General features: G+C 54.4%; 1 protein-coding gene across 3 annotated transcripts in view; it reads right to left on the bottom strand.

Moving 5' to 3' along the window:
* SLC38A12 (solute carrier family 38 member 12) overlaps positions 1 to 21,208 on the bottom strand; it is a 63,165-nt gene that overhangs the window by 12,319 nt on the left and 29,638 nt on the right. For all 3 annotated transcript variants that reach the window (XM_017884809.1, XM_017884807.1, XM_017884808.1), the window contains exon 9: positions 7,572 to 7,665. In XM_017884809.1, the coding sequence (XP_017740298.1) occupies positions 7,572 to 7,665 (94 nt within the window). The remainder of the gene's footprint in view (positions 1 to 7,571; positions 7,666 to 21,208) is intronic.

Below are 21,208 nucleotides of genomic sequence, written 5' to 3'. Positions count from 1 at the left end.
GAAAGCCGAGGCAGGAGAATCACTTGAGCCTAGGAGGCGGAGGTTGCAGTGAGCCAAGACTGTGCCACTGCACTCCAGCCTGGATGACAGAGCAAGACTCTGTCTTAAAAAAAAAAAAAAGGAGATGATTGTAGAAACGCTGAAGGGTTGGAGTGAGATAGGGCAGTGCTGCGATGGTAAAGCCTGGCTCGCACCAGTCGCTCAGGAAGCTGCACATGCCGTCTATCATTGCAGAAACCCATTGCCCCTGCTGAAAGCCCCGTTCCCAGGCAAGCAGGAAAAACTGTCAGTGCTGAGTTCTCATCTAGCTCCCCTTGTGCTCTAAGGACGGTGACCGGATGATACTAGTGACCCCGCCTTCCTGGCCAGGTCAAGCTGCTGTCAGAACAGTTCCCAGGAATACCCCATCACTGGCCTCAGCTAACCTTTGGGGCTCTGGGGGTCAGGGATGGGGAGGGGGGCAAGGAGGACCCCAACAGGCTGCTCCCCCCTGCTCTGCCAACCAGAGTGACCCTCAGTTCCTCCTCTTACGCCCCTGTCCACCCCCACCACCGCCAACATCTTTAAGGCCCCTCAAGGCCAAGCAATCCCCACCACCCCACCTCTGGGGCCTCCGGGTGTGTGCCCTCTCCGGGAGGGACTAAAGGACACAGGGTCTTTGGAGCCTCAGCTGGCCCATCCTTCCTGGGGTGGCACCTACCTGTGCTTGGGCTGTGGTGCGGGTGAGGGCTTTGCCTGGGAGGAGCTCCCTTTGGGGACTATGGGAAGCCGCCACATGGATATGCCAGGCACCAAAAGCATCTTGGCCCTGGGTCTGGTTTTCATTTCAGACCTGTAGGGCAACCAGCATATGCCAGCTTTGCCTAGCAACTCACCCACCACTCACTTGGGTTTCTGCTGAAAGGAGGGAGTCTAAAGCCAGCTGATCTTCCCATGTGGGCCAGCTCCTGTGTTTTCTGGAGGATTCTAGCTTTGTTCACTCCTCACCCTGGGAGAAGAGAGGAGCGCTGAAACAACCAGCTTTATAGGACTAGGTTCTATCCTGCAGCTAAATTATTTAGCCCAAAGGACTGACAGCAGAGTCCCCCTCTCCCCAGGGTGGCAGGAGGTGGCGGCAGCCTGGTGAAGGGCAAGTGTCTGAGCCTCTGGGCAATCAAGCCTTCTGTCAGAAATCACGGGCTCTGGCCTTTCATCCTTTCACTTTCCCACACCCTCAGAGCCTGGCAGGTGGTGCCTGGGAGGGCAGGGTCTCAATTTTTCATTCTTAAGTTGTCAGAGCAAGCTCAGTGTGCAATCATTGGGGAGGCAGGGCCTCTGGCTGCTGGCTGACTAATCTCCTTCCTGGAGATTGGAAACATAAAATTTCAGGCGCTGCCACCTTTCCTGCAGGCTGCTCAGCCCTTTCCTCTCCAGCAGCCAGCTAGATGCCAAGAGAGACAGGAAGGAGAGAGTGAGGAAGATGAGGAGAGGTGGTACCGAGCAAGGATGGGTGGCCCCTCCTGGGTCTGAACGTAACGCTGGAGCGCCAGGGTTGCCGTGGGCCGTGTCAGCCCTGCAGATGTATATGATGGCCTGACTTGCTGCAAGGTTAAGACTCATCCTCCCACATGAAGCCCAGTTCTGCACAGAGGCCATGCCCATCACCATCGTCGGGTCAGACTCAACCCACTGCCATGAGTGACCTGGGACTTAGTTTCCTTGCCTTGTCAGTGCCGGACAGCTGGGCCACCAACCTCCTGGGCATTGCAGGAGTCTTTGATAGCTGGATCTGCCCATCTCGGCCGTACATGGATCAGAGCTGATAAAGGCTGCTTAGAGGAGAGGTAGGGACGAAAGGGCAACAACCTTTGCTCGGGGCCAAGTGAACTCTCAGGTCAGTTCTGACTGATGCTAAGGAAGGGAGTAATTTGGCGGCACATGGCTGGCTATTCGCCAGCAAGTGTTCATTAGTTGCCTACTTTACCTTAAAACAAACACTGGGTTCCTCTCCTATAAATGGGCCTCTGTGCATTTGCAGAAAGAACTTCTAGAAAACCAAGAGTAAAATTAAGACCAAAATGAAACATATACAAAAGGTTTTTCAAGATTCCCTCCACTGGGAGTGTAACCAGTCATGGCTGGACACGGAACAGCCCAGGAGAGCCCTGGACAGTGGCCCAGTTGGAGGGTGGGCAGGGCTGCGGCAGAGACCCGGGCCGTGCAGGGCTGTTGACAGCGGGGTGGTGTGGTGCTGGCATATGAAGCTGTCTGGATGGATGCACAGGGGTCATTTTGGGGGGTCCTTCTGGGACCTCTGAGAGGCACTAGTTGAGTGGCTGTGGAGGAATTCCAATGCCAACCTGGCAGCAGTGGGCACCAGATGGCCCAGACACAAGACCCCTGGCTGCCGGTGGTGACGGATCAGCGCAGTCCCACTGGGAGGCAGTCTGCAGGGATCAGTCATGGGTTTGGGGACAGGTAAACACCAGAAAGCCTCATGTCCCCAGGTGATGACTTCCTCTTGGGGGCCTCACCTGCCACCACCACCATGTCCCACCTTTCTCTGTTGGCTTGGAAAACAAATCTGGGGCAGTTGCTGAGGGAGGTGGAGAGAGCGGGGCCGAGAACTTCATGAGGCAGGCTCAAGTTCTTCCACAAACGCCTGGAGAGGACGGTGTCTGACCCACTTTGAGGGGAACACAGATGCAAAAAGAGAGTGTGTGGTGTCTGTTCTGCATACACAATCAGAGGGAAGGGAACCCTGCAGCCCAGGCCCGAGGAGGGCTGTGGCGCTCCAGAGCGGCCTTTATTAGAAAGGATCGGGTTTTTAACAACCCCAAATGGGGCACCCCGTGCCGAGCCAGCTGTTCATGGGAGACGCCTGCAGGCATCTGCCGGGGAAAGTTGGTAATGGAACTAAAGTAATGAAGCTGCCATGGCCCCTTCCAGCCCGAGAGTTCCAGGCGGTGAGGCGGGGGCAGCCTCTAGCCATCGGCTTAGGTGCTCAGGCTTGGGCTCTGAAGTCCCTGCGCTGGGCCTGTGAGCACAAAGAACATCCTCTGTGCTGCGTCTCCCCTCAGCATCCCTGGTCTACCTGTGGCTGGCAGAGGCTAGAGCCCTGCCCCTCTGTGAGATGGGCCTGCCTTTCATTCTCCCAGCTCAGAGCTTCTTCAAAGTGTGTGCGAGTAGATGCTGGGGGTGGCGGAGCAGAGAGGGCTCCTCTCCAGGCACCACAGCTGGGATGTGGCGGAGGGGAGGTTGCCCAGAGCCAACCTGGATGCTTCTAGATCTCACTGTGAAACCCGTGTGGACACCCAGTGCCATGCTCTCTTGAGGTAGCTGAGGTCATGTCCCCGGTCTCATGGCCAGCCCCCAGAGAGGCTCATCTTGAGGCCACTCTTGGGATGTGATGGCTGACCAAGATGATGCTGAAGACGGTCACACTCGCTGTGGCTCCCCTCTGCACACTGTGCAGGTGCTGTGCTAACAACAAGGTCCCAATCGAGGCCTCGCTGCCACTGCACAGACAAGGAACCTGGCGGAGAAGACTCGATCCATCTGCGCACATTGGGAGTAAACGCCAACTGTCCCACACGGGGGGCGGGGGGAACAAGGCAAGGAGGTCCAGCGTGACATCCAGCAGGTGCGCCACCTGGCGCAGAGCAGCCACCGGAGACCTGATTGCTCAGGAATCTGCGGTGGCCACCTGGGGGTGAGCCAGCCAGGTCTGCCAGGGCCAGAACAACAGCCTCACTGCTGGGGACAGCACACCAAGACCCTCCTTCCCCATGTGGATTCAGAAGTATCTGCCACCCAGGCATCCCACACTGACCAATCCAGTCTCCCCAGAACTTATTTGGGGAGCACAAGAAATGAACAGACACTATCACATGTCATCCATGCTTTGAGTTTTCCTGGACAAGTGGTTATTTACAAAGGCTATTTAACCCTTTCAGTGCCATTCTGGCAGAACGAGGGGGCTTCCGAGGCTACTAAAGGGGAGGAGGGCAGAGCAGAGCCCCTCAGAGGAGCTGGCCCGAAGGCTCCTCAGCACAGCTCCGGGGCCTGCAGTCTCCTCCGGCCTCGTTTCAACAGATGGCAGAACTAATTCCTAATTAAGCCCAAGAAAGTTTCCGGCTCAGCACATTTATTTATGATTTTCCGGTCCCTTTGGTGCTCATTCTTCCCCTTTGTCTTCCTGGAACCCAAGCCAGCTTATTTCCAACCCCGAGCTCCCCACTTGGTTATGGGGAAAGCATGGCCTCATGTGGGGAGAGAGGAGAGGAAGGGGTGCGGTGGGAGTGTGGGAAGGAGGGAGGGGTGTGTGGGACTCGGTCACACAGCTGCTTTTAAGACAGAATGAAAAGGGAGTTTGTGGCGAACTGACAACTTGGCACAGACTTGAGAGGACAAATAGGCCTTTGAGGTCACTGCCTTTAGGGTGGTTCTCGAAAAACTGCCTGGGGTGAGCTTGGGCCAGAGGCGAGAAACCCTCGTGGGGTCCCTCCCCCATGGAGGGGCTGCCAGTTTTGTTTTGTTTGGTGGCTCCAGGGAGACCTCCACCCCCTTCCTCCCCTCCTGAGCCCTGCTGCGGCCCGGGGCTGAGAGGGGAACACACCTTCCGCCAGCGCTAGGAAGAAAAATGCCCCACTGGCTCCAGTGCTGGCTGCTGGGGATGGAACCCTAGACCCAGCTGCGCTTCAGAGTTTACCTAACTGGGCAATTTTTCTTCTGGCAAGAGGGCTGTGTCACAGAAAAGTTTGCTTGTTAAGCCCAGAGGTCTGAGTCTCTCATGGAGAAAAATCACTGCCTCTGCTGTCGCCCCCAGCAGCACTCTGGAGAAAAGGTTTGCCTGAGAGGCTCCTGACATTTGATTATCTCTTGGATCAAAAGGAAAAGAGAGGCAGATGACTTGCTAAGACAACAATGTCAAGGCAACAATGTCACCACCAAAAAAACAAGTGCTGTCGACCTTCACGAGCTGGTCTCCACCTCGGGCTCCTGATGCTGCCAAGAGCCTCTCTTGAGGCCACTGTCACCTGCTCCGCAGCACTGCAGGGCCCCGGGAGCCTCAGGGTGGGAGACCTGGGGTGGGAAGGGGCTGGGGGAAATAGGAGTCGATTTTCTAAAGCAACTGCCAAGTCTACTGCGAGCCTCGGGGGAAGCAGTGTCTCCAACAGCAGAATGGCAAGGGGCCCGGGCTGTCCCCAGCCGCCTTCCAGGACCCCGGGGCCCTGCTGGCCGCAGAACTCAGCTCCTCCTCCGACTGATGCAGGGGTACAGCTGGTCTCCTGCTCTGAGACAATCGCTCTTTATGTGCCCTCAGCCTCCTCTTCTCCTTTTAACAGTCTTCTCCCTTTCAACAACAAATGTATTGCTCCCCAGACACGGGGAGGAATCTGTCACCCTAAACAAGTGCAGGGGTCTTCGGAAGCCATTAACTGTCACTATCCTGGGTGTCATCCCCTCTTGGGCTGTCATGCTGGCTAAAGCAGGAGTGTCCCCTCCACCTCTCCCCACCCTGTTCCTGTCCTCTTGGACGAAGGAGACAGGAATCAGCTCAGCTTTCTCCATGCCAGCGTCCCCAGTGCTGAGGGGCAGGTCAAGTGCAGCCAGTCCCACGTAGGGTAGGGGCCAGACCTTGGGGCTACAGATGTGGCTGCCGGGAGCCACAGGAGCTGGAGCACCAGACTTAGGCCAGGAAGGCAAGGAGGGAGAACAGTTTTCTCCAAATCCTGCTTTACTGAGAAAACTCGTTCTTCGGAGACCACCAGGTTTTACCCACTCGGCCTTACCCAGAGCTCTCAAATACTTAATATAAGCAGAGAAACAGGAAGGGTGGACAGCTGAGCCCTGGTGTTTCTGATCCCTGCTGACTCTGACTTCTGGACACAATCGCTCCTGGCACCCAGGGAGGCTCCATTCTACATCTGTCCTTGGAGCTGGTGGGATCCCCAGGTTCTAAGTAACAATTCCCATCTTCCCCCAGGTAGTCATGTTAATTTAACCTGGGGCTTGGAACTTGTGAGTGCAATCTGGGAACAGCACTCACTGGTGAGTACGTGACCAGACAGACTGAATGGAGCAGACGCAGACTTCCGCCCTGTCCAGGGATTGACAGGTGTCCTCCCGCTCCCTTGTGTCAGCTGGATGGCCAAGGACGGGCTTGGCCCAGATGATGTGCCCCTGTGGGGGCCTCACAACTCATCTCCATCCTGCTCTCATCTCCTTGCAAGGACAAACCAAGAGGGCAAAGAAGTTACAGGCTGGTGAGCATGGCTCAAGACAAGGAAAAACTTCCCAGCACTGACATACACCCCCAGAGCAGAGTGCGAGCCTCACCCAGTCATGAGCTCTGGGCCCCGAAGGCCACCCTGTGCCCTGTGCTGTACAGCTTGCTCCCAGAGGGGCGAGGCAGGGCTACCTGACTGCTGTGGTCCCTTCCAACTAAAGATGCCAAGACTGCTGTGTACGGAGGCTCCTTACACTGACATCTTGTAATCCCCTGAGTCTGGGGAACCAGGGGAATTGCAGATGTCAAGCTGCTGGAAGTCATTTAGACCAGAAAGTGTCCTCGGTGACCATGACCCACTGCTGAGTCCTGGCATGGAATCAGGATCAGCGTCCACCCCCAGAGTCTGGATGAGGGTAGAATGGGCAAGCGCAGTGGGAAAGGGGGCTAGGGAAGGTGGTCAGGAAGGAGGAGCCCCAACCTTGGCTCCTCTAGAGCCAAGTGCCTCTGTGCTGAGAGGCAGGCGAGCTCCTGGAGTCTGGACACACCCACTCTGTCCAGGCCCCTCTATCAGAACAGCAACAGCCTTCTTAGCTTTTAGATTGAGCAGAAGAGGGGTCCAACGGGCGCCCAAAGCCGTGCTGGCCACAGAAGCCCCACCTGCTCCTGTCCTCCATCCAGGTGGATCAGCAGCCAGCCCTTTCCCTGAGGTGGCTGGCAGGATGGTGTGGCAGAAGTGGACCAGCCCCCAACCACCAACCTGTCTGGGGAAACAGACTCCCCAGACCGCAGCTGAGGACAATGGCGCTCATGCTCAGCAGGGTGTCTGTCGGTTAGAAGATGCTGTGGAGGGGGTGTCTTTTCATGACCTGGTGGCCAGAGACCCAGGGGCAGAGAGTGGCTGCTGCCACAGCCCGCTGGCTTTTATGGTTATGCCGCATAGCACACTCACGAGAATGCGGAGCCACGCTGCTCCCGTACCCTGCAGGGCACAGCCCAACCCAGGCTTTTGGGAGCCCCCCCGCCCGCCTGTGGGTCAGTGGGCACCCAGCATGGTTGTATGAGAAAGAAGCTGGTCCTAGAATCAACAATCCTGGCTCTAGCCCCAGCTCCATCCACACTATGTGACCTCGAAAAATCATCTTTTTTTTTGTGCTAAATTTCCCAAGCAGTAAAAGGCAAGCTGAGTATCTGCCCCTCCTTGTCCTTTGGAAAGGTGGGAGGACCAGACAGACCTGAGTCAATGGAAACCACAACCACTCTCCAGCTACAGCTGGGGGCCCTGCACGGCCTCTCGTGAAAGGAGAGGGAAGGGACGAGAGGAGAAAGCGCAGAGACTCGAGCTGTTTCTCAGACTCACCGATCCATCTCATCAGAGAGGTCAGGATCTGCAGGTACTTGGTCTTCTGGACGTCAAAGAAGGTGAATGGTCCGAGGAGGAGAGTGAAGATTGCCTGGGGGATGGAAACAAGAGTAAGGGGGATGCAGGCTGCACTCGCAGACCGTCTGCAAGCGGAAGACGCTGCTGCTCATGTGGCCTCCGCCCACAGCTAAGGCCGGGCCTGACTTGGGCACACCTGGACTGGCAGAGGCTCCCTGGGGTCACCTTGGGTAAGTGCCAGCGCCAGGGGTGGAACAAGAGCTCCAGAGCCATGCTTCCCTGCTGCTGCTCACATGGACTGTGCCGACGATGCTGTGCCTCCTCAGCAAGGCCCAGGTGTTGTTCCAGGGATGGAACATCCTGCTCTCTTCAGCAAACACAGATTGAAGACCCATGACGTGCCCACCCTTGAACTGCCCATGAGCATGGGCTAGAGACGGAATGGCAACAAGGATCCAAAAGAAGCACCAGCCATGTCTCTGGCTCTCGGTTTACTGGGAAGAAAGGACACAGTGGGGAGGGGTCCCCGAGCCCTGACGAAGCCTCACAGGAGAGGACACTTCTTCTGAAGGGCTTAGAGAGGAGTGATCGGGATGTGCATGGGCCACGTTTTTGGCTTCGAGAGAAGGAGAAGCCTGGAGAACGAGAGCCCCTGGCTTTCAGGGCAGGCCCCTTGGAAGTACCAGGATGACCAAAGAAGGGAGCTGCATCTAGGAAAACCAGGGCAAAGCAGTCCTGGGCTGAGAACGGGACCCAGGCAGAGAAGGGGGTGCTGATCGGCACGGATCCTCTTGTTTCTGTCTGGAGAAGAGGGGAAAGTGTTGACTTAAAAAACGAAAGTCAAACTCTGTCTCAGAAAACTGGTCTGTGGGAAATGGGAACCTAAGGAAAATGGGGTAAACGTGACAGAGCAGAAACTGGGGTGTGGGGAAGGTTAGGATTTCCATGCCAAATTGGTTGCTCAGGGAGTAGAGGAATTAAGAGCTGCTCATTGCAGTTAAGATGATGGTACCATTTCCAATCTGCCACTCGGAAGCAGTGTGAGGCATCAGACCTTATTAACATTTACACAGCGCCATTTTATCACGTTAATGCTAATGACGCTCACCAGAGATGCGGCAGGCGGCTTGGAAGCCTGAATGAATGTGGGGAGGGGGCCCACTCAGGGAGTCGGGCTCTGGCCTGTCATCAGGGTGAATCCATCACAGCTGCTCGGCCCTCGGCCAGCCCCTGTGGCTGGTAGGCGGGAACCCCGTAGAAGGGGGACTGAGCCCGCCCTGCACCCTCCCCCGACCTCTGGCCATAAGGAGGGCAGGATGTGGGAGAAGCTGTGACCCCTTATCCAAGTCCATTATCACTGAGAGGATGAGTGACACGGAGGAGTGAAGTGCCGCTTAAGGAAAGGCTCTAATTAGCTGGGCTGGAGGAGGCGACCCGGCAGTCATCAGGCGCGAAGGACTTTGGAAAGAGCTTTCTGCTGGGGGCCTCAGAACTGGCCCTGCTTCCACTCAGGAGAGGGGAAAGAAGTCTTTCTATTAGGCTTGGGGAGCAGGGCGGGGCAGGGGAAGGCAGAGGAAAGGGCTCTCCTCGCAAAAGCAATGGACAGCCTCCGCTGTCCCCTCAACCCAGGGAGAGGAGCTGGGGACATGGTAACGCATGCAGAACATTAACTCTGGCAGAGCAGGTCTGTACGCAGCACCATCAGTAAGTCATTTAGGAAAATTACCACTTCAGGGAAACTTTCCACTGATGAATTTCTCTTTTGAAGGATGAAGAGGGAGATGTCAGGTAGAAGAATGCATAAACACAGAGCCACCTGCCACAAATGTTTCCAAGTAACTGTGGTCTGCCGGAAACTGGACTCCTGGTGTGCCCGGGTGTTTGGACAGTTCGCCTCTGACTTCCCGATGAAATCATGGTCCTCCAGCTGTGGGGGCTGGAGATCTTGGGGGTGGCTTATGTAGGAGGTCAAATCTCATCTCAGAAACCTAAAGACTGGTTTTAGAAGATTCTACACCATAAAAATAGAGGGGCAGCAGAACCACCCCCAAAGGCAGGCAGAGAATGCTCCTGCAGGCTGCCTGGGTCCTGTCCTCCAGGGGCCCTGTCCATCTCTGTCCTTGTCCTCAGCAGATGCTTGTCAAGATCCTAGGACACAAAAGGTCTCATTCTGTAAAACCCTGTATGGATGAATCCCAGCCCGCTGAGAGCATCCCTCTATTTAATCAGACGCACCTCTGAAAGGTATTTATTGTAAGTGGTATGTGTGAGGTGCCACTTGAGTGACCAGGAATATGAATCTAGAGGAGTCAAAACGAGGGTTCACACCTGCTTAGTGTTCTCAGACCCAGTCTGAGGACAGTAGCAGGTCTGTCCTCAGCATGGGAACTAGCAATGAAGGACTCTTCTGGAAGATCTGGCCAATGGCTGCAACATCCATAGATGGATGATGGTTGGAATGTGGCTTCTTTTTCTTTTAATGCTCAGGAGTACAGACTGACCATAACACTTGGGAAGGCTCAGGGCCCACTTAGTCACAGCAAACATGCACAGACTGCCAAACAGCAGCCCTTCCATGGGGCTGCGAGCTCACGCATCAGAGAGCACCCAGATGAAGACACAGACTGCGAGCTGGGGCTAATTAAGGAACAGGTGTCCTCTGCAAATTACTTAGAGCCAGAACTCAGCAACTGCAGGAGCAGGCTTCCGGAGTGACAAAGGATGAGGACAGAGGCAGTGGCATGAGCTGCCACGCCATGGTGTGGCCACTGAGGTCTTGTGGAGGGAGGGGGGTGGGAGAAGGAACAGCCCCTGTCTCCAGATGGTCTGCAGGGGCAGTGTCCATCTCTGAATGCACAACAGCCAAGTGTGGTACTTCGTGTTTTCTTTCCTTTTGAAAAGGAGACATAAAAGCCAAAAGAGACAGCCTACTCTCTTGGGTCTTCCAGTCTAGCCCATATGACACTATAAATTAGCTGGCTCCTGAGCAATTTTCCAACCCCCAAATGCCATTGATCAGTTCAAACTCAGTCTCTGCTCAAGGACTCTTGTAGCCCAACTCATTACAGGAGGCAGAGACACGAGTCGCTGCAGCCAAGCACATTTCTAAAAAAAAAAAAAAAAGGAAAGAAAAAAGAAAACCCCGATTTCTAATAAAATCTTCAAACTGGTCATGGGAAATAAAGTCCGGATGGACCCAGGAGGGTACAAATGGGTCCGTTCAGATCCTCTTTCTTTTTGGGTCAGTGAGTTTAGATGACACCAGGGGCCCCACAGCAGCCTTGCTGAAGTCTTGATGGAGACAAGGAGGCTCACATTCCCAGGGCACTGCAGGCAATGCTCAGCCACAGCTCTTTCAGAACATTCTGGAGTCTACAGCTCAACAGGGCTGCCTGTCCTCCTGTGTCCCTTACATGCACTGCCCGCCTCCAGTTGCCCAGGCTCCAGATTTCCGACAATTTCTGACTCCTTCCTTGCTTTCTACATTAGGTTCCTGGGGCTGCTATCACAGATGACCACAAACTGGGGGACTTCAAACCACAGATACGTGTTCTCTCCCAGGCCAGAAGGGCCCTCTTGCAAGGCAAGGCTCCCAATAGCACCGACCCCCCAGGACAGAGCCCAGCTCTAAATACGCATTAAAGATGGGGCTGACAGGGAGGAGCCGTTTCTCCAGATGCCACCAGAAATGAGATTTAAGCACAAAGCAGGCAGTAAAGAGAGCACCTAATCTCAACCCCAGCCTTCTGTCCCCTGGACAGAATCAGTGACTTAAAGGGAACCAGTACGCCCCATCCCACACATCACGGGACCTGATATCGTAAGAGGCTAGATCTGGAGATATACCAATGAAGACAAAGAAAATCAGCTGACTCAGATTGGGGACGGACACTAAGCAGCACCTCACCCGGGGACCTTGTTGATGGCCTGTGCGGAGTTCCGGACCAGGACGTGGCTTCGCTGAGGACCCAGAAGTACGGACAGTTGTGCCTGCTTGAGCAGCCTGGCATCTGGGTACCAAAGGCTCAGTCACCAACTGGAGCCTCCACTTTCCTCTTGGAGTGGTTTGGAACAGACTGAAGAGTCAGCGTTCTGCCCAGCTATGGAATGGGAGAAACAAATACTGTGCTACTTCTGAGAATGGATCTTTAAATCACGAATGCTCAACTCACGCCTGCTGAGGCTGAGCCGTGTCCAACACCTGCCTCCCTCCTCTCCAGTACTAACCCTACAGCACACGGCACGTACAGAAGAAAGGCTCCGACTCAGCCCGCTTCTGTGTCATATACAAAAGGAGTCCAGGACTGGCAACGTGTTACGCCCTTTGTTTAACCGCACCACACAGGAGCATGTGAGTGAGGGTGTCAGCATCAGAGCACAGAAGTAAAGCGGGTAGACACTTACTTCCCCATCCCCAAATTTCTCTGCCTATTTAGCTGGTCAGAGAAACAAAACGAAATTTTAAACTTGGTGCCAATCTCAAATTAAACACCATGTTTAACATGCTGTACAATCTCTGGGTCCTACCCTCTGCTTGCAGATCTGTCAGAGCCAACCCCAAGGCCGCATCTTCCCAGCCACTGGTCCTTTGATCGGCCCTGCCCTGTGCTATCAAAGCTGCCCTGTGATAACATTGCTACCCAAGCTGCAGCCCCTCCACACTCTGCCAAGTGCTAACACACACGGTTTCATTTCATGCTCATGACCCCCTGCAAGGTCACTGGTGCAGGTGACGATGCCCTCATCTTACTGATGAGGAAACTGTGGGGGCTGGAGAGGTTCAGTGACACAGCCAGAAAGCAGCAGAGGGAGAAGGGAACGTCCCCCTCTCTGGCACCCCGTCCCCACATTTTCAATCTCATGCCTTCACCCTCCTGCTGGCAAAGAATCTTCCCCTGTGACCTTCCTCACTCCTACCCGCTTCTGAGCCCTGTTCAAGTGCCAATCTCCTCTGCAAGCTATTTTAATCGTCCCTGGGGGCTCTTGACTGAATTACCAACACACAGTTGATACCACCTGACTTCATTCTGGTGGGCTCTGAACCGCTGCTTTCTCTTGGGTTGATTTTGTGTCCCCAGCAGAGTGTAAGCCCTTTGAGGGCAAGGACTGCATTCTTGTTTGTCGCAGCACCTAGGAAGGCTCTCAAACGTGGGATGCTCACAAAAGCTTTGCAAAATGCACTGTATTTGGTGGGGGGAATGCCTGGTAGAGTGGGTGAAGAGGCAGCCCCAGTCTTGCTAACCTGCCTTGTTTTCCATGTCTCCTGCGAGAGGCAGTGCCTGACCCAGCAAAGCCAGCAGCACGTGGGCAAGAGTCATCTGCTCTGCCTGAAAACAGCACACAGCCAGGGAGTAACTCTTCCCAACACAGCTGAGGAATCGACATGTTATGATTTTAGGAAACACATCAAATCAAAACAGCATGGCTCTGAGTTTACCCACTGGCTTCAGGGAGAATGATATCCATCCCTCCATGAAGGAGAGAGTGCACCTGAGAAGAGCCTGGGGTGCCCAGCTCCCCACCATCACCAGCATCTCCAAGATCCCCACAGGAAGGGGATCAGACCCCGGTGAACTGTGACCACTCTCAGTCTGCTTGGCTCCCAGAGGGGTGGTGTCTTAGAAGACATCTTCACCTAAAGTAAAGAAGCTCAAGTTCTTCAAAGGAGTGATCCTTTCCATCCCTGCTTTCTGGAGACAGTGGAGTCAGTGTCCCTAATAGTCACCCACCGCAACCCACCAAAATGCTTACAAGACAAAACTAAAACCCCAAGTGCTGGAAGGAGATGGAGTGGGCTGCAGATTCCAACTGGAACTTGGAGTCTGATGCAATTCAACAACACTCACAGTTCCATCTCAGTTCCCTCAAAAAAGGGGAAAGAAGACACAGGGGCTACTTCCCTGGTAGAAAGGGGAGACAGGAGGCCGGGCATGGTAGCTCACACCTGTAATCCCAGCACTTTGGGAGGCCAAGGCGGGCAGATCACCTGAGGTCAGGAGTTCAAGACCAGCCTGGCCAACATGGCCAAACCCCATCTCTACTAAAAATACAAAAATTAGCCAGGTGTGGTGGCGGGCACCTGTAATCCCAGCTACTCAGGAGGCTGAGGCAGCAGAATGGCTTGAACCCAGGAGGCAGAGGTTGTAGTGAGGTTGTGGTGAGCTGAGATCACACCATTGCATTCCAGCCTAGGTGACAGAGCGAGATCCTGTCTCAAAACAAAACACCCACAAGAAAGGGGAGACAGGAGAATGAGGGGCTGAAGTGAGGGCTGCAACAAAGGACAAATGTCTTAAGAACTTTCTGAGCAACGCCACACCAAAACCAACCCACGGGACAGAGAGTGACGCACAGTTACCCTCTGCACCAAGTGACAGAGAAAACACCTGGAAGGGCAGCCGTCAGCTGACTGTTGATTCCCAGGAGAGGGTCCCTCCCAGCCCTGCCTCCTGAGTGAGACTTGAAAAGTGGGCAGTGTCCCATGGAGACAAATGCCAGTGGCCGAAGCAGCCAGCAGTGACCAGGGAAGCATGCAGGCGATGCTTTTGTTCTCATCTTGGAGCAGCAAGAAGGCTTGGAACCAAAGTGGGGCGGGGCAGGGGAGTGACACTGTGACCCGCTGGCTTCCATGAACGCTACTGAGGCAGTGGACTAGTTGGTTACTACGTGGGCAGTTCTCTAAATGTGTGCTTATTTCTTTCCCTCTAAAAATATGAGGCTTTTTTGGTTTTGGCTTCCACGGTGTAGTGAGATGGAGTTTCTAGAGCCAAGAATTCGGGCACCAGCGGCTTTCTCTTCACTCCTGCTGTCAGCTCTCGGAGTTTCAACATGGGAGGCCAGCAGGTCCACCCTGAGCCTTCTCACTCCAGGGCTGGGGGCTGATGGGGATTTCTGTTAAGGTAGCAGGGGTGACAGAGGCACTTCTCACACAGCAGCAAGCCTTGAACGGTTGAAAAGGGCTACGCTAAACGTACAGGAACCTGTGGGGGCTGACCACGGAGCACTGGGGCTTGGAGTGAGGAGGGCGCAGGAGGGCTCATCTGGGCAGAGGTGGAGTACACAAACCGCACAGCCGAGCTCCCTAATCCTGGAGGTTATTTCAAGTGATAAAAGAAAGGATTCCCCAGACTCCAGGGCTGCTCTTGGTGGGTACAAGGGGTTAAGAGTTAATTGGGGTTAATGGCAACTCAGCATGAACCCATCCCTAAATGGGAAGTGAACTTTCAACATGTCCTTGAAGTGTAGTGAAGAAATGTTCAAGGATTCTATTTTTATTTCTCAAGTGGCTGTGAACGTTTTGGTTTGGAAGTTTTTATTTTCTCAACTTGAATTACAGTATCTGGGGATTTACCCACAGGAAGGTGAGTTCTGAGGCAGTGTGGGTCAGCGGAAGGACCACAGGCTTCAGGGTCATGTGGCTAGGGTGGGATTTGCATCCTGATGTCCCTGCTAACTGCGAGACCCTTCAAGTTCCTGAACCCCTCAAAGCATGCAGCGTGTGCACAGAAGACATTCAACAGACATGAGCGCGGCTTCCTGACCCCCTGTGTCAGCGCACACCAGATCATCACTCCCGTCCAAACATCTTGGTGGGGAACGCAGCACTCCTGAAGCCAAGCAAGGAGCTCCATCCAAAGAACGTAAGAATGTTGTCAATACTATTCTTCATTGTTTTTTTTTTTGTTTGTTTGTTTGTTTTTGAGGCACTGTCACACAGGCTGGAGTGCAGTGGTGTGATAATAGCTCACTGCAGCCCTGAACTCCTTGGCTCAAGTGATCTGCCCGCCTAAGCCTCCCGAGTAGCTAGGACTACAGATGCATGCCACCACATCCTGCTAATTTTTTTTTTTTTTCCAGAGATGGGGGTCTCATTATATTGCCCAGGCTCGTCTCAAACTGCTGGCCTCAAGTGATCATCCTGCCTCGGCGTCCCAAAATGCTAGGATTACAGACGTGAGCTACCATGCCTAGCCCCAATACTATTCTTTTCCTTTTTCTTTTTTTGAGGTAGTCTCACTCTGCCGCCCAGGCTGAAGTGCAGTGGTGTGATCTTGGCTCACAGCAACCTCCACCTCCCAGGCTCAAGCGATTGTCCTGCCTCAGCCGCGTATGCCACCACGCTTTGCTAATTTTTGTATTTTTAGTAGAGACAAGATTTCACCCATGTTGGCCAGGCTAGTCACAAACTCCTGACCTCAAGTGATCTGCCTGCCTCGGCCTCCCAAAATGCTGGGATTACAGGCCTGAGCCACCATGACTGCCCCCCGATACTATTCTACTATTCTTTTTTTTTTTTTTTGAGACGGAGTCTCGCTCTGTCACCTAGGCTAGAGTGCAGCGGCCGGATCTCAGCTCACTGCAAGCTCCGCCTCCTGGGTTTACGCCATTCTCCTGCCTCAGCCTCCCGAGTAGCTGGGACTACAGGCGCCCGCCACCTCGCCCGGCTAGTTTTTTGTATTTTTTAGTAGAGACAGGGTTTCACCGGGTTAGCCAGGATGGTCTCGATCTCCTGACCTCGTGATCTGCCCGTCTTGGCCTCCCAAAGTGCTGGGATTACAGGCTTGAGCCACCGCGCCCGGCCACAATTCTACTATTCTTATTTGACTTCCATGAGGTCCGCCCAAGTTCAACTATGGTCCAAATGCATTTTTTTTGTTTGTTCGTTTGTTTTTTGGTTTTTTGAGACAAGGTCTCGCTCTGTTGCCCAAGCTGGAGTGCAGTGGTGTGATCATGACTCATTGCAGCCTTGACCTCCTAGGCTCAAGCCATCCTCCCACCTCAGCCTTTTGAATAGCTGAGATTACAGGCATGTGCCACCATACCTGGCTAATTTTTGTATTTTTTTGTAGAGACAGGGTCTCACCATGTTTCCCAGGCTGGTTTCAAACTCCTGAGCTCAAGCAATCTGCCTTCCTTGGCCTCCCAAAGTGCTGGGATTCCAGGCTTAAGCCATGTTGCCCAGCCCTAGTACTATTCTCATTTGACTTCCATGATCTCCGCCCAAGTTCAACTATAGTACAAATGCTCGTTAGGACAGTCCAAGTTCTTCTGACGAAACACAGAGGATCATTCACCGTGCAGAAGATGTCTGCCAGAGAAAGAGAGCAGGAGCCGTGTCAGAAACCATGTCGGCAGCCTGTGTGTACCAAATCCCACGAACCACTTTCACGGCTTATTTGCCAAAACTCTGTGACGAGAGGCACCATGCCATCTAGAGGAGGTCGTCCGAATTCTGCGGATGACCGCACTTTCACAAGGAACTATATAAGGATGAGCTTCCTAAAACGTTCTCAACAGGGCAGGGGGTGAGCAGCACCCCTCCTGAAGACCAGCCCAGGAATGGGCTGATCCAGAGCCTGGGAAGGGATGGGATTTGTGCCAGGACAGGCTGTTGGGTTCTAGACACCAACCCAAGCATGACAGACAGTGCCGATCTTTCCCCCGCCAGTTCTCAGATACTGTGTACCTGATGGAGGGTTAAGTAATGAGGACAGGTGGAGGCCGGCTGCCTCCCTCAGCGCACGTCCCTCTCTGCAGCAGTGATTAGTGTCAGCCCAACATCTGCCATAAGGCACTGTTTGAACAAGTTACCATGGTCCCTTGTTCCTGGCTCCCCCTGATCTTCCCAAACCCTTCAACTAGAAGGTCCTTGGGATATGCCTGCTGAATAGACTCCAAGTTTGAAAGATTCAGGTGAAGACTGAAGATAGAATTCATGGCTGACGCCCAGATGACTTGAAAGAAGTGGATGCCCCTTGTGCATTAGAGGTCAGCTCTATGCATCTTGTCATTGGGTCACCACCTTCTTCAGTAGAAAACCATGGCTGCTCACGCCAAGCTGGTAGCCTCATTCTGAACGAGTGAGTGGAGAGACGGATGATCTATAGCTCTTCCCAAAGGTGGGAGGACACTGAGCCTCCAGACAGACTCAATCATGAACCAAAAATGAAGGTCCCAGCAGGGTGTTCTAAAGCGGCCACCAAGCTACAAAGCAGAGAAAAGAAACCAAATCCATGCAGCAGGAGCTCAGCAACCAGGGGCTGGTCGGGAGGAAAAACCTGTCTCTCTGTCCGGCTAGTGGAGATAAGGATGAACTCTGGGCACCTTCTAGGTACAGGTACAGACTGGCCAACAGTGGGGCGCCTGTGCTACCTCTGCTCAGATACTTGTGCAAATTTATTTGACTCTGATGCTGGGGAGCCTGGAAGAATGATTTCAGGGAGAAATAAACCAGGGGAAAGGTGGATGGATGGTCTCTTTTATGCAATGTTACCCCTTGGACCTGGGGAGCCAGGGTTCTCAAGCAGCTCTGGTGCACCGCCTGCCTGAGCTGTTGCAGGTCCAGAACACCACCTCCCAGGATGCAATGTTAGCCTGTTTGTGGCTGGGAAGGAGGCAGCACGAAGGGGATGTGTGAGAGCTTCCCGCACAGAACTGAAGCAGCACCCGCTCTGGGAGCCTGGCCGTCCCATGGCAGCTGTGACGCAGGCTACATGGGATGAGAGCTCCCTGGACTCCCCTGTGCTGGCTCCGAGAAAGACAGGGAGAGCTGGACAGCACGGGACAGTCCAGAGCCACTGGGGCATCGCTCACGACTCCTGAGGAGCCTGGGGGAGTCTGCTCTGAGGCTCAGCCCTGACAGCAAGGAGACAACCAGTGGCATCTGGATGGCAGTTCTTGGGTTTGCTGTTACTCCCCGAACACTGGCTGAAGAGCCGCCTTTGAATGTTTGACAGCTGAAAACTTCCCAGGTCCCTTCCTCAAACCTCTGCTTCCCCCTTTTTAAGGCAAGTGGAAACAGAGCCAAGAAAAACCCACATAACTTCCTTTTCTGAACCACCTCCTCTGAACACTCCGTACCCCTACTTAAATGACATGCTGAATTTCTTAGTTCGAGACCTGAGGTTTGTAACCTATCTTTACTGGAGCTCTGGGAGGCAACAAAATGAGCATCTTCTCTCTAACCCCTTGATGGTAAAAAAGGAACATCAGGAAGCTTCCTATCAGGAAGAGTGTGGCTCATAGGAGCCCGTGTGTGGGAAGCATGTGGGGGAAGGCGCCACCTGGGAGGGAGCCTACTGCCATGACCCACTGGGGGCTCCGCTGCATTGGGTGGGCAGCCTGGCTGTGACTTGCCAGGAAACTGTGGCCGCTGCAGGAAGGAGCCTGTGTCTGCCCAGAACACATGCTGTGGCCCCCAGGCAGCACACTCCACCCAACTTTGGAACCAGGAGGAGTCCACACACCTGGTAATACCCTGCCTATTGTCTCCAAGCTTCCAGCTGGGAGCTGGTATTAGGCTCACACTGAGGGGATGCTGGTGGCAAGAGCCCAGCCCCTGAATGTGACACCTTTCTCTACCTTCCCAAGCTCTCCAAGCTTTCCAAGAGACTTGAGACTGATGTCTGTCATTCTAGAGAAGGCTCTGCCCCGGGGCAGGGAAGACTAGGCTCTGAACCAGCAAGTGGACTGGCACTGCCAGGCACGACCAGAGTGCCCAGGCAGGATGGCATCTTCCAAGGCGAGCTCCTCCCTGCAGACACCTGTGCCTTGGTGACTGTTTCCACTTTAGAAAACTGAGGTTGAGAGGGATTCATTTGTCCCAAACCTTACACTACTTGGATGCGGCAGGGATTTGAACCAGGCTATCTGCAGTCAAAGCCCGGTCCCTCTTGAGAGCATTCAACTGCCTCCTTTGCTTACACCCTGATGGAAGGGCTGTCTCCTCTGCCATCCACTCTGTGGCCCCCTCAAGGCTGGCCTCAAGGCTGGCACCTTCAGGGCAGGAGGACTGGGCTGGCCCAGTGGCCTTGGCCTGGCCTGGCTGGTGCTTCCCTCACCCTCTCACTGGAGGACAAGTTGCCTGCCTGTGTGGGCTCTTTCTCGGCTGAAAAGCCAGATGGTACCCGATGGTGGGCAGAGTTCCAAGTATTTGATGCTAGAGCTGCAACCCTTGTGGTTTGGTGGGGAGGGGAAGATAAATATTGTGGAAAACCCACACAGTCATTTGCCTAATGATTATGAGCCATCAGGGTTTATAGAGGACAGCCCGGCTCCTCACAAGCCTGACGGAGGGCCACGGAATCTAGCAGCTGCACGTCCAGGTTAAAAGACCATGGGTTCTGACCTTGACCTAGGAGAGCTTCACAGATGTTACGTGAGGAGCTGGGGTGGGGCAGAGGGTGCATGTGCGCAAGGCTGTGGGACGTGAGGAACAGCCTTGTCTCTGGAGCTGGCGCCTACTCTAATCTGTCACTGTCCAAATTTCAGATGCAAATTGGTGGTAGCGGAGAAGGAGATGGGTGGCGAGCCGTCTGTGACTTCATGGTAGTGGACGGATTCCAGCTGCTCCCTTCCACTTCTGCCCCCCAAAGATGGGGTGCCCTGGCCCTTGCGGAGGGGAAGCTTGTCCTGGCAGCGAGGACCAGAGGATGACCCGCCCGCTGGGAAAGGAGGGGCCGGCTGTGCATGAGTCTGTCTCACCGGAGCAGCAGCCACTAGCTATGGTGGGCTCTGGCCACCAGCAGGCCAAGGCCCAGGGGAGGGATGTGTGCCAATGCCCCACCACAGGCCCAGCAGTGGCATCCACCTGTAAGCAGTTTTCCTTATTCCAACCTTCGGGAAGCAACCGTGCTGTGACGGGCCACGCTGGCTCTAGATGGAAAGGTGAACGAAATGCAGCCCGTGTCCTAGAGGAGCTCACAATGAGGCCAAGGAACGGAATAATCATAAAAGCCCAAATAACGCCATGGCAAGGGGTGGGGGAAGAGGGGCCCTGAGCTCAGTGCGGACTAGGGGAACGCTTCTCTGACTCCAAAGCAAGGCACAGGCACGTGGTGGGCCAGAACGTGAAAGCACTCGACGTCTGGGGAAGACACTGGTGGCGGGGTGGGGGGTGTCTGGGAGAGAGAGAAGGCTCCAGAATGAGACTGGGGCAGACCATGCCATGTGACGGAGTTTAGACTTTGCTTTCTGAAGAGGAGCTTCTACAGGGTTTTAAGCAGAGAGATGGCAATCAGACTGACCTAAAGTCAGGGTTGACACAGAAAACCTTCATGACCCTGGGGCAGTTCTGCTGTGAGGGGCTGGGTCTGAACACCAGGGTGGGGGCTGTGACAGGCTGTCCCTAGTCATGGAGCCCTGGGGCGGGACACCCCTCCTAACATGACGAGTTTTTTTTTTTTTTTTTTTTTGAGGCGGAGTCTCGCTCTGTCGCCCAGGCTGGAGTGCAGTGGCCAGATCTCAGCTCACTGCAAGCTCCGCCTCCCGGATTTACGCCATTCTCCTGCCTCAGCCTCCCGAGTAGCTGGGACTACAGGCGCCCGCCACCTCGCCCAGCTAGTTTTGTATTTTAGTAGAGACGAGGTTTCACCGTGTTAGCCAGGATGGTCTCGATCTCCTGACCTCGTGATCCGCCCGTCTCGGCCTCCCAAAGTGCTGGGATTACAGGCTTGAGCCACCGCGCCCAGCCATGATGAGGTTTTTAAAAGGGACTTTGATCCTTTGAACTAGGAGTATAGACAGGGGTAGGTGGAGATCAGGGAAGTTCATTCCCATCCTATTGGGACAGAGGAGTGAAAAGGCCATCCTAGGCCCTCCCAGGGAACCTGATGGGA

Source organism: Rhinopithecus bieti, unplaced genomic scaffold (genome assembly GCF_001698545.2).
Source record: "Rhinopithecus bieti isolate Rb0 unplaced genomic scaffold, ASM169854v2 scaffold_13400, whole genome shotgun sequence".
In the NCBI taxonomy this organism is placed as follows: domain Eukaryota; kingdom Metazoa; phylum Chordata; class Mammalia; order Primates; family Cercopithecidae; genus Rhinopithecus; species Rhinopithecus bieti.
This window is presented reverse-complemented; position numbering and strand designations above follow the sequence as displayed.